This window comes from Cheilinus undulatus, linkage group 21, assembly GCF_018320785.1.
Source record: "Cheilinus undulatus linkage group 21, ASM1832078v1, whole genome shotgun sequence".
Taxonomy (NCBI): domain Eukaryota; kingdom Metazoa; phylum Chordata; class Actinopteri; order Labriformes; family Labridae; genus Cheilinus; species Cheilinus undulatus.
The window spans coordinates 38,147,415-38,169,724 of record NC_054885.1 but is presented as its reverse complement, the minus strand read 5'-3'; the positions used below and the strand labels follow the sequence as shown (position 1 = coordinate 38,169,724).

At 38.6% G+C, this 22,310-nt stretch overlaps 1 protein-coding gene and 1 long non-coding RNA gene across 3 annotated transcripts in view; one reads left to right on the top strand and one right to left on the bottom strand.

Annotated features, from left to right (window-relative positions):
- Nucleotides 1-5,356, top strand: part of LOC121529327 (hemicentin-2) — a 38,866-nt gene extending 33,510 nt beyond the window's left edge. The window contains exons 18-20 of one of the 2 annotated variants that reach the window (XM_041817135.1): nt 466-783; nt 1,602-1,750; nt 5,119-5,356. In XM_041817135.1, coding sequence (XP_041673069.1) covers nt 466-783; nt 1,602-1,750; nt 5,119-5,127 — 476 coding nt within the window. In that variant the 3' untranslated portion in view covers nt 5,128-5,356. Of the gene's footprint in view, nt 1-465; nt 784-1,601; nt 1,751-2,644; nt 2,719-5,118 lie in introns of those variants that run through there. The other variant, XM_041817136.1, reaches the window with a different exon arrangement.
- LOC121529359 overlaps nt 1-19,721 on the bottom strand; it is a 53,341-nt gene extending 33,620 nt beyond the window's left edge. Inside the window, exons 1-3 of the long non-coding RNA XR_005993570.1 lie at nt 19,663-19,721; nt 19,494-19,586; nt 14,409-14,482 (exon numbers count right to left, since the gene is read on the bottom strand). This is a non-coding gene — a long non-coding RNA (uncharacterized LOC121529359). The remainder of the gene's footprint in view (nt 1-14,408; nt 14,483-19,493; nt 19,587-19,662) is intronic.
- Nucleotides 19,722-22,310: the final 2,589 nt, after the last annotated feature.

The following is a 22,310-nucleotide window of genomic DNA, read 5'->3' as shown; positions in this document are numbered from 1 at the left end:
ATTATCATTATGATTCATGTAAGTGCTCATCTTTGAAAATAGTTTTTTTTTTTTTTAATACCTTTGAGGCATAAAAAGGAATAAATGTAACGCCCTGGTTAGCAAATGTGATTCCTTGCACTATTCTCACCAGGATCAGCAGAGGAAGTGATGCAAGTGGAAGTGAAGTGGTGCTGGTTCAACCAGTGCTTCACAAGTTGTTCAACCAGCCAGCTCCCTTCTGCACATGTGATAGTATTCTGGCTTCAACTTAGTACGACATACAGAGACATAGAAATGGCATTCATTTTGATAAACAATGTCCTCAAGTTGAGAGGACTTCAACAGGTTCTTTAAAGGTCTCCCTTACATTAAAAACAGAGGATTTAAAAACATGTACTCTCAACATAGCTGCAGCTGGTCATGTAATAGTAATTATAATTAGACTGAAATGATTACTTTCTGATCCTGTTTGTGCTTTTCTAGACCTGAATCCACCAACTGTGAAGATTATACAACCAAGTGCCTCTGAGGCTTCTGCATCAGATGTCATCCCACTAACGTGCCTGGTGTCTGAATTTTTCCCACCTAACATCGATGTGTACTGGGAAGTAAACGGCCAGAGACTCCCCTCAGCTGACTACAGAAACAGTCCTGCATGGAAGTATGAAGAGAGCAACACTTACTCAATGAACAGCAGACTAAACGTAACCAAAACTGTGCGCCAGGAGTCTACATATTCTTGTGTTGTAAGACACGAGTCATCTGAAATGCCTCTTGAAAGCAATATAAAAAATGTTTTGGGTAAGTTAAGTATTTATATTTAGTGCAAGTGAAGTTCATTGCTGTTATTTATTCTAGAACTGACAGACTGGCTCTAAAATACTTTAATTCACTTCAGGGAAACAAATGAACAAGATGTAAAAGTGAGGGTGAAATTGAGCAACCTTGTCCCATGCCAAGGCATCCAAATGTGTTCATACTCCATGACATTTACATGCAATTAGAAAAAGGATTTTTTTTTTAATTCTGAGTAGAACTGTACTTTAAAATATATCTTAAGCTGAATTTCTCAAACTTACACATAAAAATGTAGACAATGAAGTTGGGGAATCAATTTACTCTTGAATCTATTCACCTTAATCAGACCCAAAAGGGCCAAGGCTTTCTGAGCATGCTCCAAGTTTCCCACATGTGGCTTTGACTGAACAGAAGAAGAAAACCAGAGAGAAAACTAAAGTATCATAATGAGTTACACTGGGGGCAGAAAAATGAAGAATGCCAATTAGGTTGTATGGAACATGAATGTAAGCTGGAAAAAGGTAGAATAAAAACTGACATAAAGGAAGCATATCACTACCTAGCAGAGCCAAATCATGCCAGAACAGTGATCCAACTAAACAGCATAATCAAGCCAAATGCAAAGCTCAGCTTAGGTGTGCATTTACTGTGTAAAAGTTGGTGAATTCATGCATTGCATGCAATGAATATCTGCATTTGTATATCCTTGGCTTTCTTGTTGGCTGTTGTACTGTAACTTTCTGTATTAAAAAAAGTTCTGAGTTTTACATCTCTTTTCAGCCAAGAGTTATGGTGACAGTAAAAATCTCTTTCTCACACAGATGCTTTGGAGAGCTGCGATTTCTTAGATGACATCATGTATGCTGGTTGGAACCAAGATAAAGATGTGGACAGCTGGTTTATGACGTTAACATTCCTCATTTGTTTTCTCATCGCCGTTGTCTACGGCGTCTTGGCAACCTTTATTAAGGTAAGACAGCAACTTTAGTGTTTTTGTCAGCTTGATTTTATATTTAAGTGGTGTATTTTATATCACTTGGTTATCTATATTTTTCCACTATTTTTCAATCATAAACCAGAATTTTAATGTACAGAGGGTATGCACTGACATCACTTTCAGCCTGCAACATACCTGCTCAGTCAGGCCAAGTGGCAAAACATTTGTTGGCATGGCTGTCTGATCAATGGGGAATGAAGAAATGGGAGGAAAACAGACCAGTGTCCACTGGAGTGAGGGATATTTGAACTCAGCAGAGATCCACACAGTTCACCGTGGACATTGATATGTGGACACAAGTCAGGTTTCCTGGCATAAATATGAACCTGGTTTCACTAGGGCTGCCAAAGTTAATGTGTTAATTCAAATTACTTTTAACGCCGCTAATTTCTTTGCTGCACGATTAACGCATGCGCGTTCTGTGTGACCCTCGACCCATCTCGTAGTTTACCAGACCAGGAAGTGGCACCGTCGTGATGCGGTATAAGCGAGCAGAAATGGATAAAGGACAGAGACTTTTGAATGGCAGGTTCAGCTTTCAGATCATGTCAGATAAGACTTAAGATATTTTTCTCATACTGTCGACATGAACTGAGTTACAAGGAGTTCGTAGAGTCTTATATAGCCCGCACCACTCGCTGGCCATGCACACCGCTAATGCAGAGAGCTGCCCCCCCTCCATGCTGGATTTGTTTACAATGGAGACACAGACAACTCTGCAGGGATGGACTAGCTATCTATGATTTATTCATTTATTTAGGCTATTATATCTGCCATGAACCGGCACCACAGCTGCACTGACTATTTATATTGACTGCTGACTGGTCCAATCACGTCTCCTAAAGGTCCGCTCTCATCCCCACGCAGCTCCTGCTTGAAAGTGAAAGTATTCGGAAAAAACAAAACTTACAAAAATGATTGACTGGAACTGTAAATAAACGCCAAATTTAAAAAAACAGTCCATCAAGCTTCTGCAAAAGTGTCAAAGACTCTGCAGTCCCTATAGGAGATTGTCTGATGCATGGTGAATGTACAGCTGCATCACAAGGAGGAGGAGGAGGAGGAGACAGAGCAGCAGAGGCTGGTGTGTGACAGGAGAGCAGAGGTTAGTGAATGAGCTCTGTAGAGTATCATAAGCTGAAAGCATTATTAGACTGTGGGTCTCCTTTATTTAGGAAGAAAAAAATGGTTTTAGATTAAAATTGTAGCTCTTCTATGATCTGAAGAATAAAAAGATGGTTAAGTTCTCTTACTACACCTGAAAAGTTCTCAACTGAGACTTCTTTTATTTTGTGTGTTCATTCGTTTTGAAAAGAGGCTTCACATGTGTGTTTATTGACATCATTCCAGTAAATCTACTGGACTGATGACAGTCATTTCTTACTGGCAGCATTTATTTTACATTTTTTACATTTTTTCGTTTGAAAGTAAAAATATGAGAAATAATAGCAGACATTTTTTAAGTAATTACTTGCTTTTTCTCTTGAGCAGGGCAGATGTGTCCACCTTACTCACATCAGAACAGTGAAACACCATTAGATGTGTCTGTGCCTTACTGCTGAGCTCTCAGAGGAGACTTGACTTCTTTATGTCCATGTGTGATGATGAGATCTGTTGTTCTGTGTTCAGCTGCTGAGAACAGAGGAGTTAACTTCTAGAAGTCTGTAGTTTGACTCTACATTGTGGTATTATTCAGTAATGTTACATTAGGGTCAGTATCTCCATCTGTTGTGGCTTGAGTTTACCATGTTATGCTCTCAGCATATTTTTGGAGCGTTCATTATCTTTGAGCTCAGACTAGAGAATTTTCTTGACTTTATCTGTTGTTGTTTTGGGTTGTTGACATGAACAAACATTTGCATAAAGAAAACATTTTTGTCCACTTGTGTTGATAAGGGTATTTAAATCTTGAGAAATAGTACTGTAAGGTACATTTAGAAGAGACAAAAAAGTGTGATTAATTTGTAATTAATCGTGAGTTAACTATGGAATTTGTGAGATTAATCGCTATTTAAACATTTTGATCTATTGACAGCCCTAGATTTTACACAAAGCAGGGCTTGAAGGCACACATAAGGAAGGCACCAGTTTGATCAGAGACAGATATGACAGTGTCAAAGTTTGGGTTACTATGAATATTTAGATAAGCTATTTCACTGTATTTCAGTGATCCATTTGATCTTTTTAAGACTTTAGCTTATGTGGAAATCTTTAAAAATCTGTAATCTTTTTCTAACTTCAGGGTTTACCTCAAAAGGGATCAATGAAGTATGATTTTCTTTCTTCAGCTAGCTCAGTGGTTCTCAATGTGAGGGTCAGGACTCCCCGAGTGATTGTGAGACACTGAGAGGGGGTCGTCAGATAACTTCCAAACATGGAGATTTCAAAATGATTTCAAATAGTATATTATACCTATTTTTATAAAAATTTATTCATAAAACTATTTAAGTACATGTTCATTTGGTGAGGTTTATGCTGTAATCAAATTAATGTTTAAAAAAAATCCATCAGATGTAGTTTCCACATGACTGTTCTTGTGTTGTGTTCAACTATGCTTCAACCACCTTCAGGTACAGTGGGAGTCCTCTGTCTCTGGCTACTTTATTTTGGGGTCCCAGGCTGAGAAGTTTGGAAAACCACTGAGCTAGCTCTATTTTTTCACTCTTTACATTGTGTTAACCTCTCGATTATTTTTAATGTGACATATTCAGACAGTACAGTCCTCAACTTTTATATAATGATGGTGGTACAAATTGTTATTGGGTCGAAAACTTTAACTTCATGAAACCTACATGGAAATTACTTCAGTACTTTAGTTTTACTTTTTATGTTATTGTATATTAATTATATTTGACCAAAAACAAATCAAACTAATACACAGAGGCTACTTAATTTAATCTGTGATAAATATCAATGGACTTGACTTTTTTTTCTTTTTTGCATTTCCCTTCAACACTAGATGTGTTTATCAAACATCATAGGGTTTTATTTCGAGGTAGTAGCCCCGTGTACGCGGGCGGCCCAAGTTCCAATCCGGCCTGTGGCCCTTTGCAGCATGTCTCTCCCCACTCTTGTCCCTGTTTCAGATTCTATCCACTGTCCTCCTCTATCAAATAAAGGAACAAAATGCCCAAAAATAAATCTTAAAAAAAGAAGACAGCACTTCACAGCTGAAATAGAGCTGTTTGCTGCTTTTCTGTCACTCAGCAGCTGGAACTGCAGTAACTCAGGCTGACTGTGACGTCACATGCATACCTTCTGTTTTGTGAGTTTAAATTTGATGTTTTTATATAATAAATTTTCCCTGATCTTTAACCATTTGTTATTGTCGTCTTTTTCAGACTAAATGAAGATGATCTCAGGAAAGATCCACATGCATGATCCAAATGTGAACTTCCTGACATTTCTGGTGGAATTTTGCCTTTGAAGTGGAACAAGATATTTTTCCATTATTGCTTTCCATGGAATTGGTTCATGTACTGATCATATGAAATGAGACAGCAAGTAAAAGCAGAATTAAGCATTCAGGTCTGATTCTGAGACTATGGCATGGAAAAAAGCCTCTATCCTTTCTACATTAAGAAAATAAAGATTCAAAAGTGTAAAACAAACTGTTTCACGTATTGCTTGATTCATTGTAATTTTAAAAAGGTTGGATATGGAAATAATTTCTTTGGTGACAGGCTTATGATGCAGTACACTGTTCTCAAACTGCTTGTATCCCTGCACTACTTTGATTGCCCACAAGAGTGAGACATAGCTCCATTTACCCTAGAGGTGGGTTGCATCCTGCATGTGAAACAAGTTGTCCTGTCAGTTGAAGATGCCATCATGTTTAAACTGGACTAAATAAACTCAATGACACAGAGGAAAACTCTTGAAAAACAGAGTATTATCTATCCTTATTCACTCATGCAGTTACTTTCTGTCTTTGAGTTAGAACTACATGTTTGTGTGTGCATTTGTGTACCTTGTGGGTTTAAAGGAATTCACATCTGGGAGGCATGATACGAAGCCCATCCAGGCTTACTATTGGCTACCTCTGGAGTGATCTGGCACTGTGAGTGCCCTGATTGGCTGGGGAGGCCATGGCTGCCAGCCCAAATCTATGACGCTGTTGCTGGGATGGAGTCCCTTCATGCTGCTGCCAGTCTGAGTGCCAAGGGACCAGCTACAGGAAAGCAGGACACCATGCCCAGCAGGCTGTCGAAGAGTGTCTCCCTGTCTAACATTCACACCATCCTCTCATGCCAAGCCCCTTCCCTCTGGGTCCTTGCTTGACCTCTTTGCTGTGTCAACATAAACCAGGGATAAAACCAAACATCCTCACACATATAGGAGAAATGTTATTTCTAAAACTACTGATGAGGCACCACTGAGTAAGGTAGTCAAGCACAAACTGCCCAGAGGCCTTTGGCAGAGGGCTGTGGCTGTACTGACCAGCTCCCAGCCTTATGTGCTGAACTGAATGTGAAGTAGTGTAATTCTGAATGCAGTTTACACCCACAGCCAGCTTGTCCTGGAAATAAAGACTTATCTTAAAGATTGGTCTCATCACATCCTAAAACTAAAAAGAGGGAAGCAATCTGTTGAACATGCAGATACCGATCTGTCGGTTTTCCTTTAATGACAAATCATTTTCACAAGCATCACTATAAAATATAGAAATGAAAAAAGAATGTCTTTTTTATAAATGTACCAGGCAGCATGAGTTTCAACCACCTTTCAAAGTTATACACTTTGTAAGAAGTGGCATGAATGCTCCATGATGTATACTATTTAGCTGCCCAACATTCTTCCTTCACCGATTTTAAATTTTTGCAAAGTAAACGCTTGAATAAGCCAAGCAAACCACATTAGGACATTTTAAAAGAGTTATATGTCGTTTGATCAATCAATACTTCTATGGAATTCCATCAGAGAAAGAAAACCCAGACAGAAGGAAGAAGTAGATTGACGCCGTTAAGGTTTTCTGCTGTTCATTCAGAAAACAACACAGTAGCATCAAACATATTTCTAATCCTGCCATCAAATATTGTTCTAACCTAAACAGACCATGACTGCCTTTAACTAGCATTACAGTGCCAGAACACTGACTGTCAGCTGACAGCGATCCTGACACCGTTGGTAAGTAACATGAACTAGCTAATGTAGCTGATGTACAGTTGAAACCAGAAGTTTACATACACTATATAAAAGGGCACATAAACTTTTTTTTTCTCACCGTCTATCATTAAATCAGATTAAACTTTTCCTGTTTTTGGTTAATTAGGATTACCAAAACTATTTCTATTTGCTAAATGCCAGAATAATGAGAGAGATCATTTTTTAAGACAATTTTTTATTATTTTCTTGAGAGTCAGAAGTTTACATACACTAAGATTACTATGCATTTAAACAATTTGGGAAAGTCCAGATGATGATGTCATGTCTTTGGAAGCCTCTGATAGGTCTATTGACAACATCTGAGTTAATTAGAGGCACACCTGTGGATGTATTTTAAGGCACACCTGAAACACACTGCTTCTTTGTGTAACATCATGGGATAATCAAAAGAAATCAGCCAAGATATCAGGAAGAGAATTGCGGACTTGCACAAGTCGGGTTCATCCTTGGGTGCAATTTCCAGATGCCTGAAAGTGCCACGTTCATCTGTTCAAACGATTATACACAAGTATAAACACCATGGGAATGTCCAGCCATCATACCGCTGAGGAAGGAGATGGGTTCTGTGTCCCAGAGATGAACGTGCTTTGGTCCGAAAAGTGCATCTCAACCCAAGGACAAAAGCAAAAGACCTTGTGAAGATGCTGGCTGAAGCTGGTAAGAGTGCGTCATTATCAACAGTCAAACAAGTCCTGTACCAACATGGGCTGAAAGGCCTCTCTCCCAGGAAGAAGCCATTACTCCAAAAGAAACATAAAAAAGCCAGATTACAGTTTGCAAATGCACACAGGGACAAAGACCTTAATTTTTGGAGACATGTTCTGTGGTCTGACGAATCTAAAATTGAACTTTTTGGCCATAATGACCATTGTTACATTTGGAGAAAAAAGGGGGAAGCTTGCAAGCCTGAGAACACCATCCCAACTGTGAAACATGGGGGTGGCAGCATCATGTTGTGGGGTTGTTTTGCTGCAGGAGGGACTGGTGCACTTCACAAAATAGATGGCATCATGAGGAAAGAATATTATGTGGAAATACTGAAGCAACATCTCAAGACATCAGCCAGAAAGTTAAAGCTTGGGCGCAAATGGGTTTTCCAAATGGACAGTGACCCTAAGCATACTGCCAAACTGGTTACAAAGTGGCTTGAGGATAATGAAGTCAATGTTTTGGAGTGGCCATCACAAAGCCCTGATCTCAATCCCATTGAAAATTTATGGGCAGAGCTGAAAAGGCATGTGCGAGCAAGGCGGCCTACAAACTTGGCTCAGTTACACCAGTTCTGCCAGGAGGAATGGGCAAAATTCCTGCAAACTATTGTGAGAAGCTTGTGGAAGCATATCCAAAACATTTGACCCAAGTCATACAGTTTAAAGGCAATGCTACCAAATTCTAATGAAATGTATGTAAACTTCTGACTCTCAAGAAAATAATAAAAAATTGTCTAAAAAATGATCTCTCTCATTAATCTGGCATTTAGCAAATAGAAATAATTTTGGTAATCCTAATTGACCAAAAACAGGAAAAGTTTAATCTGATTTAATGATAGACAGTGAGAAAAAAAGTTTATGTGCCTTTTTATATAGTGTATGTAAATTTCTGGTTTCAACTGTATCTGGAGATACCATATCATACCACCAATGTCCTGCATCCCTAAATAATATTACTGCCTTAAACAAAACTACTGCCTCAGAACATTTGCTGAAATTGACAGATGACAATGAATCTTACATCACTAAGTAACATGAGCTCAAGTAAGCTAATTACTCCCCTATACTTTAAGGACTAAGAATTTCTTGTCCATAACTTCTGAAACAGCAGCATTACTGGACAACACATGTTAAGAGGATTAAAACCCTCTGTACCACTGTAAACTTTATTCCTGGTATATAATGGGGGAGGATGCGACACACCCTCCCCATAATAGAATAGAATAGAGTTTGAAATTCTTCTTCTCACTCACAAAGCTCTTAACCCTCGGATCCTACTATGTCCGTTTTGAGTACATTCATCATTTTTATCATCATTTTTTTGAGTTGATAGTCAGTTTTATAGATTGAGGCATCAAATTTGGCCAAAGTTATTATTTTTCTTCATATTAAAAAAAAAAAAAAAAAAAAATGTCGCCCAGAGAACTCCATTGACGCAATATAGCTCCGTCCATCGTTGTTTGTCCGAAATCGGACACATAGATTTCCACTAAAAACGTGTTTTTTTGACTGTGTGTCTATGGCACCAAAACAACTTATAACAACTCTTTCATAGCAGTCAGTCGATCGCCAGGGATCTAAATTTCACCATTCAACAGTGATCCAGCAAATCACACCAGCATATTATTCTAACCCCTTCGGTAACACAGACATTGTTTACCTTCCATGGACTCAGGCCGTTCGGAGCGCTATTTCACCCACTAAACATCATCAGAATTAAATGAACTGATTCATGCCACTAGATATGGATGTCTGAGATTGGGCTACATGTGTAAGGAAAAGTTTGTGTGCTCCTACGTGTGTGATCGGGTGCGAATCTGCATCTATGTTTCCAGACGGACATGCCGTAAGTGGAGTGTTTACAGGCCAAACGGTTACCTCTGAGTTCTGCAGTCTGGGACTAAGAAAGTGACATTTGGACAATTTCAACGTTGACCTCACTTCATAGCAAGTGAGTGGACATGCATGAGGATGCACGGGTCCTTTCGATTAATAGGTAAGAATATATCATATCTCAAATATGCAGTAAATTTATATATGTGCATAATTGGCATATTTGTGGTCACATTTTGGTTAGAGGTGGAAATGTGCGTGTTCGTGATTCATATCCTACATATATCCTCTGATTCTTTATGCCTGTACATAAAATGAACCTGATATGAACAAATACATTCACTAGCATATGATTTGGAAGAGGACGAGGCTCGAGAAAAGGATGGTTAAACTGGCGTGTTTTACACACTGATAGACTCATCTGTTCAGCATAGGCGCTATCTCACTGAATCCAAGTCATAGGCATAGTGTACAATAAGTGGCATGAAATGGGTGTAACATTGAATATTTTAATTTTTTTTTTTTTTAGTAGTCATGGTTGAAGTTGTTGAAGAGATCTGAAGCAGTGAAAGTAAAAAAAAAAAATAGAAAAATTATTTTATAAACACCTTTCTGCATGTCCGTTTTCTGGACAAACAAGGACAGATGGAGCTAAAATACGGAATATGGCACTACAAAAAAAATTTCAATGCATCAAAATCAATTTTACTACTCATCATTGACATGGCCCAGACTATTTATTGAAAAAAAGTTGTTTTTCTTCTAGATAATTTTATATGGGAATTATGGTGTTTTTGTGTCTTTTACCATAAGAAAATACCAGTAACATGGTGTACAATAACTGGCAAAAAAGGGTGTAACATTGAATTTAAGAAAAAAAAAAAAAATTTTGTGGTCAGGGTTGAAGTTGTTGAAGAGATTTGAAGCAGTGAAAGTAGAAAATGTTGAAAAATGATGTTTTTATTAACACCTTTCTGCATGTCCGTTTTCAGGACAAACAAGGACAGATGGAGCTTAAAATTACAAGGGAGCGAGGGTTAATGTTCTGGCACCAACCTATCTTAAAGAGCTCACAGTGCCATATTATCCCTTTGGATCACTGTGCTTCCAAAATGCTGTCCTGCTTGTGGTAGCCTCAACTAGGGCTGGGCGTTATATCAAGTATACTCAATGTATCGCGGCTTTTGCCACGCACAATGTATAAAATGGCGATATCGTAAACATGGAGTATAAATTATGTGGAAGTTTTGAGCCATCAGTGTGAATTTTCTCGCTGGAGTTTTGCTTCTCCCATTGTCCCTGAATGCATCTCTCACAGCAGAGAGCTTTCTCTCTCCCCTGCCCATCCAGGAAATTCCTCCGCACATGGGCGTTTTTGAATCAGCGGAGAGAGAAGCAAAGGAGAGGAAGGAAAACAGAGCAGCGTGGCGAGTTAGCAGAGAATTAGCTGAGTTCAGAGACAGACAACAAGAAACAGCACTGGATCTGCAGCATTGAGTAGTCATTCAACTTTGAAAAGGAAGACGTCGAACTCACGCGATATTCGTTAAAATACGCTGCAAGATGACTCTGAGATAACGGCGGCAGTAGCACAACACGTCACTAAAGACATGAGCCCAGTGTTGTTGAAGAGAGGATTTAAAAATCTCATAAAGACACCCAGAATACCTGATTTGCCTGGGTGCAAACACTTTGCTGAAAACTACCTGCAAGAGTCGTACATGTCAGAGAGAAGACATCCCAGCAACGGACAAATGTGATCCACTTCTCCACAACTACAGAGCCTTATCTCAGCCTAACAGTTCAAAATACTGACAATGCGGAGTTAAAATGTTCCCGCCTCCTGACCAGCTCCCCACCCCTAAAACCCAAAGACGCTCTCTCTCATGTTATGAACTTGTCAGAAACCACTCCAGCATTCATCAGCACAGACAACAGACTAATATGATCACAGCTGTGAGCCTGAAAGGTGGACTAGACTGCAGGATTTTGGCCATTTACTGCATGCAGGATTGGTGAGTTTTGTGTAGGTTTGCTTCACCCTTAATGGGGTAAATAATCATTTTATAATCACTAATAGTAAACATAACAAAAACATTTCAGGACTTTCTATACACTGTAAAAGACTGTATTTCATGATTGGATAATAAGTGTAATAAGATTGAATGAAGTCCTTTTCAAAATAAATCTGTTGAATTTGACTTAATATTGATTTTTACTAGGGCTGTCAAAGTTAACGAGTGAATATCGCGTTAACTCAAATTACTTTTAACGCCACTAATTTTTTTGTCGCACTATTAACGCATGCACGTTCTGTGTGACCCTCGACCCATCCCGTAGTTTGCCAGACCAGGAAGTGGTGCCGTCGTGATGCGGTACAAGCGAGCAGAAATGGATAAAGGACAGAGACTTTTGAATGACAGGCTCAGCTTTCAGATCATGTCAGATAAGACTTAAGTTATTTTCTCCTACTATCAACATGAACGAAGTTACAGGAAGTTCGTAGTCTTATATAGCCCTGACCACTCACTGGCCATGCACACCGCTAATGCAGAGAGCCGCCCCCTCCATGCTGGATTTGTTTACAACGGAGACACTCAGACAACACTGCAGGGATGGACTCACTATCCGGCATACCGGGCATTTCCCGGTGCCACCTATGGGTCTACACAGTTGAGTTTGAGGGCCATGTGGTAGAAGAGGTATTATCAGAGTTGTCCTTTCTTGTCTTGCTTGCATAAATCAAACTTGGGTCTGTAGAAGGTGGAAATGCCATTTGGGTTGCAGTGACAAACTTATCAGTAAGCCATGAGAGAATAATTGGGATTAGGAGTTTCTTCACTGAGCACTTATCCAGTTAAAATAACTGAGATGCATCATCAGGAACTCTGTCTCAGGGCACCACTGGGATGGTGTGAAGTTTCCACTCTAATCCTGAGCAGGTGAACTTGGCCTGGATTTTGTTCATATTCCTGAAATAGACATTTATTTCTTAAGCAAAACAGGGAGTCATTAGCAACATTAAGACAAAAGTTAGGTAAGAAGATTTTTGCTGAATAAGAGAAATCCACTGGAGTGTGAAAAATAAAGTAGGAGGATGATACAATACACAAATGTGCAGAGCAGGATCAGGAAAGAGAATAGCAAGAGTGTTGAGTTTTCAATGGCACTGGAAGTGTTTCAGAGAGTTTCCAAGTGGGTGGTGGATGGGGAGAGCCAGCAGGATGGGATCTGTCTCTCTCTAATCAGAGCTTACATGGATGACATGACACTGGTGACCACAACAGTGCCATGGCAAAAAGGCTACTGGAGAGGTTAAAAAAAGTTCAGCTAGTATGACGATCAAGTCTAGAAAGTCCAGGAGGATCTCAGTATCCAGAGGGAAGATAGTTGAAAGACAGTTTTTGTTGTCATTTTGGTAGAGGCCAGCAAAGAGCTTAGGAAGGTGGTACAATGCAAACCTTAGTGATAATAAACACGTAAAGCAGCCTGGGAAAGATGCAATAGAGGGATTAGGAAGGAGAGATAAATCAGAGCTCCCTGGGAGATTTAAGTTATGGTGTTTGGAGTTTGGGTTATTTTCTGGATTGATGTGGCCAATGTCAGTTTTTGAAAAACCAATCTCAAAGTTAGAGAGGCTGGAAAGAGTGGCTAATTCTTATGTAAGGAAGTGGTTGGTAGCATCCTGGGGCCTTCATAGTGTGGCGCTGTAGGGGAAAGGGACACTTCAGCACTCAAGGTTTGAACAGAGTTGTTGTTATCAGGGAACAAAGATAGAGTAGATCATATCGTGATCCAAACCCAGCCAGATGGAGGAAATGGAACCCAAAATAGTCGGTACAAAAGGCAGAGGCTGCACTTAGGCATGCTGAGACTGTAGGCAACGTGCAGTTAGACATGGGACATGAGAAAATATGGGACATGAGAAAAAAATAGAGCTTTAACTTCTTAAGGTACAGGCTAGGCCAGAACTTACACGGTGCTGCTGCATCATGGAAAACCCATAAAGCAAATGTGTCAATCAATAAGATTGTGTCAAAGATGAAAACTCTCGTTCAGACTGTTATATGCACAACAGATGCTAACCCTATTTGAAATAAAACGAGTAGCCTAGCTTATCTGGATTAATTCAATTATATTGTGCCTTCATTTGGAGTGTTGGAGATTTCAAAAGGCACGGTGGAAGGGAAGAGGAAACAATGACATATAGTCTCCACCGTGTAAATGCACAATACAGAATAGAAAGAAAGAAGAGACCTTTGGTGCATCTCTTCAGCTGATGCACTAACTTAGGCACATCATTAAATTTAAGTTTCTTATGCCTTTTCAGTATTTTTTCTGTAGCTACTTGCTGCTGACGCTGTCCCGCACTCATAGTTTAGGATGTTTACTTTGGTGGGGCTCCAATCTTTATATGAGTAAGCTAAAGAATGCAGTACATTTAATACATGCAAAACTAATATAACCATCTAATCTAACTAACCTATCATGAATGCAGTTCCACAACCCCTCTGTCAACTCCATCATACAAGTATAGCATAATTCTGTGGGAAACACTGTTGCATCACATTTTATACTTCATACTCCTCAGAGAAGCTGCACCATATGTTGTCTGCATGTCTGTTAGACCTTTTAGAGTGTTACTTACCTTAAGGAAGGTGAGCTTATGAGTAAGATATGTTTGTGATGTAGACTGGTATGTTTGCATAAAGTAATCCCTCATGCACGCACATATCAATATGCATCATAAGGGCAAACTGTTATATAGTGTGATAGTTTTTATATCATTTCCAAAAACATAAATCTAAAAATTGCTATCTTAGTCATTTGATGACTTAGTCACCTAAAATAAAGACAACAGGGGGACTAGAAAAATCTCGAGATGGGGCAGCCCTTCACACACGAGCACATCTTCATCATACCTGATGTTGTCTGAGTCGGACTTCATGTACTCCTTATTGCTGATTGGCGTCTTCCTCAGTGGACACGTTCAGCTCTGATGAATGATAAATTCAGAGTAAATAAATCAGAAGGACTTTGTGGCCACTGTTTTCACTTGGCTGTTGATATGTCTCTAGCTTGTTGTCTCATACTCAAAAATAAAAATAGAGCTCCTTCCTGATGTCCCAAATAATACAATTCCTGGTGTCAGATTGGCTCTCACAAAATAAACATTTAGCTGTTAACCGTCAAATTCCACAAACTCACCCTGTGCTGCAATCCAAACACAAAAATGGATACACACTCTAAACAATCTTTGTAATTCCACAGCATGCACACATAGTGCAGATCAAATCAGGAACGTACAAGCATTCAGCCAACTTTAAAATACAAAACAATGCATGGACTCCCAATGGTAAATATCATTGCCAGATCAACATTATGCTCCATCCTGAGTCACAAGCCACGTGCCGTCAGTTGGTCTGATCATCACAGAGAAAATACAATGCTAAGGACAAAGAAATAATTTTTGATGTAGAAAATAATATTTTAAGTGAAATCAAATTTTTCTAGAAAACAAACCTTTTAATTATGATCACTTTGACTGTGCAGCAAACACAAATAATGCATGGAAATCACTGGTTGTACAGTTCAAAATTTTGTTGATAATGATCAAGGGCTGGACCTATCTGACATCACTACCTCTCTCTATTAAGAAGACTCATTGAGTGCCATTGATGTATATATACGTCAAAGTGTTTTTTTTCGATGGCTGGCACAAGGGGGCACTCTCACTTTTCCTGTGAGTAATTTTGGGGCTTCTGGGATACGTAGTCGGAACACGGAAGAGACGGTAGATCAAAGCCACAGAGATCAGAGGTGGAGACCCTGGGGTCAAAGAGCAGAGCGATCTTTACAGAGGTAATCTAAGATAAAAGTTCTAAAATAGACGCTGGGAGAAACTTTAAACTTTTGCCTGAGAAATCGCTTACTCACTGAAACTGACAATGAACTGAGCAACAGCGAATTCAGGGATCAGCGCGGTCATTCATCTGCCTCGGCCGGACAAGAGGCTAAAGAATGCTGCGAGGTCTCCCCCATGCGTTGAAGAAGTAAGTCGCTGTGTGCATCCACTGGCCAGCTTGATGCACACAGCGACAACACTTCAGAGACGGACTTTTCCGACCCAGACTCTCAGGAATGGCTGCCGAGTGAGTGGAGCGGATCTTGTTCTCCATCTCACAGCGATGGAAGTAAGTTAATGTTAGGAACCCACTGATTATTCGGCCAAATTTATCGAATAAATCCATCACTCATGCTCCTTGATTTCACAAGCAGACTTGAGAGAAGAGCAAGCCCCATGCAGTTCTACAACACCGTCTGATGGCAGAAAATGAGGTAAGAACAAAAAAATTCTGTATTACAGATTATATATATAACATATTATATATTTTATTACTTCTATAATTTACAGGCAGTGCCAGGGAACACGCAAGCAGGAGAGGACATGGGCGTATTGGAGGGTCGAATGGAGGCCGTCCAGTTCCAGAGTGTGAATGGCATGACAGTGACTGGAAGCATTGTTGTTTATTTTACAATAAAACACATTTATAATACAATTTTCAAATGTCTTTTATGTCACTGAAGGCAATATTATAACATTCAAATCACTGGTTTGCTTGACAGACTCTCTTTCACAAAATGCATTTTTCTCAGCTTTCTAGAAAAAAGTGGTCTTTTTGGTGAAGCTAGCCTCTATTCAACTTAAGATAAATCAAGAATGGAACAAGCTGCAAACAAATGTTTTTTTCCATGATGAAATAGAGAGTTTTTCTTTCATTTTAGCTATTTGGTTTTTTCAGAGTCATGGTACACAATATTCTGTGGGTCTTGAAAGATGACTCAAAATGGCCAAAAACGCTGGCACAAGCCACTTTCCATTTTATAAAAGGGCTGGCACCCAATGAGTTAATAAAAAAATAAAAAGCTGAATCAGAATAAATTAGGGATGAAAATTGATAAGATCTTATTGATATCAATGTCATTGTCAATTCCCTAATTGATTCCATTCTGTGAATTTTTTTTTGGACAAGTAGACTTTATCAGCTTCCACTGTTCACAACTCAGATTTTATTGAGTTAACAAGATGTATTAACAAGATGTATGCCTCCTTCAGTGTGAGTCAATGACAAGCACACTTCAATTATTGGCTATTAAAAACAGTTGTAATAACTAAAAATGTTCAACATCAAGTGTTTGGGAGAACAGCATGCTAGAATATACAAAAATTCTCTTTTGTAGGAAATGTCAGTTTAAACAAACTGCTCTGTGGCTCTTCAATCTGTCAACTTAAATCAGAATACAATAATACTGCTCATTTTCTTCAAAAGACAAAACTTTAAAATACATATAAAACTAGTCTCTGGACGTAAATTTAAAAAAAAAAATCTTGTACAAAATTAACAGTTCTTGTGCAAAAATATGCATGCCTTGCATGAAATTTCTGTTCGACAGAGGTTGCACACTGGGCTGTTGGCATCATTTTTCAAGAAATGAAGCCAAACTTTCACCTATTTTGTGACTGTCCGCCATGTTTACTTCCTCAGCTTCTCTGACTGTCTCTCATGGGGCCATGTTTTCAAGGCACATGGAAGTAAGACATTGATCAGAACATTGTTTGGATATCATGTAAATGTCGATGGACTGAACCAATCGGAGCCAGATCTCATCTGGAACTGGTTCTCAGTTCCCATTCCTACAATAAATCAGGGACTTAAAGGAAAATATATAAAATGTAATATTAACCAATTAAAAAATGACTATATAAAAGAATTAAAAAAGAATGCAAATTAAAACAAATATTCAAACCCTAAATTGGTGGTTGAATAAAACTTTGTAAATCAATATAAATGAGGGATCGTTGATCAAATAATTCACAAGGGTGCTTTCCAAGAAAGATATGTATTTAAAAGTGATTTAAAAGAAATTACTGATGTAACATGTCTGAGATCCTCTGGCAGAATGTTACACAGTCGAGAAGCCTGAATGGTAAACACTCTTGCCCCTTTTCTTTTAAAATTTAAGGTGGGACAAGTGAGGCGGTTCCTGCCTGAGGATCTCAGGCTGGATGGTAAGGAGACAATATCTTAGACATATAGTCACGGGTCAGACCATGAAGTAAAACCTTAAAATCAATCCTAAAAGAAATGAGCAGAGATTCAAACAGAAATAATATTCTGTCTTATCTTGGTTTAGTTAAAATTCTGCATTTTAACCCTTCTTTGGGATGTTTTAGTAATTTACACCTGCTAAAAGACCATTAGACTAATCAGTCATGAGTAAAGCATGAATAATAGTTTATGTGCCACTGAAAGTCAATTCTGACCTATTCTGGCAATATTTCTGAGTTAATAATAAGACTGGAGGATTTTGTTCACGTATTTTAAATGTGAGGCTGCTGTTGAAGATTACTCTGGTTAATGCTAACTGGACCAGCTTTATCTCTGAGGGGGCAAATTACTGAACTAAATGTATTCTGACTGCAGTGGAAATGCAGCACCTACAAACACACACAACAACACACATGCAACCATGTGCACACACACCACACAAACACACAAAAGCACACACAACATACAGTATAAGCAAGCACATAACTACACACAAACACACTTTGAAATAAACCTGAAATTAAATGAAAATGAAATGAAAATGAAATTAATCAATTAGTTCCTAGAGAACTTATTGTTCAGTAATGTTCAAAAATTCTTTAATATCTTTTTTAAATGACACATTTATCACCACTTAAATCACCTTTTATGCTTTAACTGGTTTTATTATTTTATTTCATTTTACAGCATTTACCTCTCTTACATTATCTTATATTGCTGGTACGTTAGGTCTAAGTTCGTGTTGTTGGGTTCTTGTATTGCTTCTTGTCTATGTTGGATTATCACCTTGTTTGAGATTTTATTTCTGTCTTCTTCAGCTTTTAGGTCCCTATGTTGTTATAGTGAGTGTTGGTTGTTTAAAGTATCATTAGGTTCTTCTGATGTCATTTTAGTAATTCTGTTCTGATATTTTTTTATATTCTAAGTTCTTGCTTTATATAAAAATATAAGGTACTATATAAAAAAGCTATATTGTTGTTTTTCTTGTTGTGGTTATTCTTATTATGATGATTTTTATTATTATGTGCTCCCCACGATAAAATTGAAATTATAGTTGGACTCACCAAGTTCCAAATGAAGGTTTCCACCCTGTTAGTATGCGTTTCACCCTGTTGAACTACTTTCCACCCTGTTAGTGGAATTATTTTTTTATTATATAATAAGTACATTGTTCTTCATGTATTTATGTAAATTTGTAGAGATAAAAATGATTAACAGCATACACATGCTTTTTGGGAAAAATCTCTTTTTGAAGTTGTTTTGGGGAAAAAGCAGTGCAAAAATAATTCATTGCTAAAAAGAAAAATAGATGTATTATACTTAACATTGTTGTGTTATTATTACTCAAAGGGGAAAAAAATAGAATAATGGGAAAGGGGGCACAAAAGGTCTACAAAAAGCTAGGTATAAGTCCATATATGAAACGTTTGCCTTTAATTTCTATTTTTGGAGGGTTTAAAATCTACTGCTCAAATTTCTGATGGTTTAACATGTCATTAACAGCATTTAGTCAGAAAAACTGGAAACAAATATCATTTTTTTTCCCAGAAGTTAGCACACTGAAAAGTCACCAACAGTGAGGAATGACCCATGACAGAATTAAGATACATTTATGGTAGAAAAAAAATGACAAAACTGTAATACAACAGTGCCCTGTAGTACTGTTATGCCCCATACAGTATATCCTATCCTAGCGAGGTAAGACGACAGGCAGGTTTGACACAAACCTTGGAATTACATGTTACGCGTTTTTGTAGGTTTAAAAAAAAAAAAAAAAAAGACTTGGTATTTTTAACTGAGTAAGCTTGAGTTAGCAGACTCTCGGTTTCCACTCTATAAAACCAGACAAGTTAGATGGTCGATTATCTTGATTTTGTGTAGTAAAAACGGACTCACCAGCCCTCCTTGTTGTAAACCCAACTTCGACTGAAGAGGCTAACACGCTCCAGCTAGCTGCTAGCATCCACAACGCGCAAACTCCTCTCGGTCCTGAAAATATAAAAATCTGTAAGTTTTTCTCTTCTCTGACTAAAGAAATGCTAAGCTGGTGTGACCAGATACTGACCAGCCAAGTCTTGAAAATCGCGGTATAGAGTGCAGAAACAGATAATTACCCAAAATCTTCAGGTGTGGTTATCCGGAAGCCACCAAGGCCAACTGCAAAAGCGCGCTCAAACTTACGGCGTCACATCGTTTACAGCCCGACTAGAAACATGACGATCAGGATTACAGCTGGGAGTTCATAAACGAGATCATAGCAGGTTGTCTGTTGCAAAATCAATGCTTAGCTGTGTATTTCCGACAGATGATCGCTGGGAATCTTTTTCGCGATTTTAAAAAACAAAGGAAAAAACTTTAATAAAAAATATTACAATTCACACAAAAAACATAGGTACAATGCTTAATTTTTTTATTCAAAAACAGAGAAAATAATCGAGATATTACATCCCCATTAGAAAACAGGTCTGAAAAAATGAGGAAAAAACTTTATTAAAATATTGAAATTCACACAGAAACACCGAAGTACAATGCTTTATCTTTTTAATTCAAAAATAGAGAGAATACTCAAAATATTACATCCCCATTAGACAACAAGTTTTAAAAAAAAAACATGAAGAAAATAAAATCGAAATACTCTGGGAAAAGAAAGGGAAATGAATGTTTTAAAATTAAACTGATCATGGATATTTTTAAGGCTAAACTTAAATTATAATCTTTTATCTGTGTAAATGAAAGGTAAAATGTATGGCAGAGAAAATATTAATGAGCTCACTGCAACAAAAACTTTGCAACAACAGAGTAAGTGTTCATATTTGTAAAAGTATTTCTGGGGTTTCCAGTCATTTCTGGGTGGGCGTTTCAAGCAAATGTGTGACTGCACTTGTGAAAACAACAACATAGTGATATCACCCTGTGGGTCAATGTAATAACAGCTTATTCTTGTTAACATGATACAGAAAATCACAACATTATCTCACCTCTGAGTTTAAGAAAGTATATAGCTTAAAGACTCCCTTCACCAGGTCAGGTCAGGTATGGGACCATATGCTGATTCAGCACTTCAACCTTGGTCCTGTTCTGCTCCAACCTCCAGTGGCGTGCACAGACTTTTTCAAGGGCAGGGGCGAAAAGAAAAAAAAGGGCACATACAGTGTATTCTCACCACTGAAGAGGGCACTAAGTTTCGTGTGTTTTCGAGGGCACTTTAGACATGTTTATATGTTACACAAATGGCACATTATATAGCCTTAAAACAGACTAACTAGACAGACTACTCAAGTTAGTTTGTAGTTAGGATCAGCATCCACAAGAACTGTTTAGATTCAACATTGGACTGTGAAGAACACACAAAAATAAATATATAAATCCCTAGGGGGTCTGGGCATCTTCCCCCAGAACATTTTCAATTAAGTAGATGACATTTCCTGTATTCTAGTACATTTTAACACCGCATTAGCATCAGATAATCCAAACTGGTTCTGTGAGATATAGTTCTGGCTCAATATAGATCACAAAAGGGCCCAACATAAGAGTCACTGCAACAGTAATGTTACATAGTATTTCTTGGTCCTAATGGTCTTTTGGAGTGTGTGTTTTTTCCACCCAAGAGGGCAGTTCAGTGTGTTCTGCCAACCAGGAGGGCACTTTAGCATGTGTTTTGGCTCCCAAGAGGGCACTTTAGCACACGTTTTGGCTCTCGAGGGCACCTTGGCACGTGTTTTGGCTCCCAAGAGGGCACTTTAGCACACGTTTTGGCTCTCGAGGGCACCTTGGCACGTGTTTTGGCTCCCAAGAGAGCACTTTAGCACACGTTTTGCCTCCCAAGAGGCCACTTTGGTGCATTTTTCAACATTTGGGCCACGGAGGGGTGGTGACCCCCCTCCCGCGCACACCACTGCTGACCTCTATGTTGGCCATCAACCAATTACATGAAGATGAAGAGAGCGGTATGTTGATTTTAGATTGACCTTTATAAGGTATGGACTTAATTCAATATACTCCTCGACCTTTTGCAATCTGTGAATCTGCACATGTGTGTGACAGTATAGATAGATATGCATTTTGCACACAAGGATTTCCTTGTTTACAGTTTAAAACAAGGTGTGACTTTATCCTTATTTTATCTGAGTTCATGACAGTTATGTACACAGTAAAATAATACAAGTCTACACGTAGACATATTGAATATGTTGAGTGAAACCAATGATGGGATTGTGCTTTCTGCAAACAAAGTGGCAGGTTCTTATATTTATCATCACTGATGCCATGGTGGGATGTCTGCTGAGCCTCTGGCTTCCTTTTATTGAATGCATGCTCTTCCTGAAAGGACATCAATGTATATGCATTGGAAAAGAGGTCTGGCCTTATGTGCTTATGTGGGTTTGACCTATAAAAAGGTGAGGCCTTCATTCAGTAAACTGCATGCCGATCTGTTGTCAGCTGGATGCAGGTGAAAGTGTAGGTGTTACAGCAGCCTGCATTTTGCACACAAGGTTTTCCTTGTTTACAGCCAAAGAGGGCGCGGCGTTATCCCTGCTTTATATGCGCGCCGAGTTCATCCAAGTTAAATAAGCACACAGACACAGACGGCCTACTTTTCCCAAATCTATCGCTCATATGCGGAGAAGAGAGAGAGGGACTTAGAAAGGGTGAGATCCAGTTCTTTTGCATGCTGTTACTGCGGGGCCAATGCGCCAACAGTTTTGGGAAAGG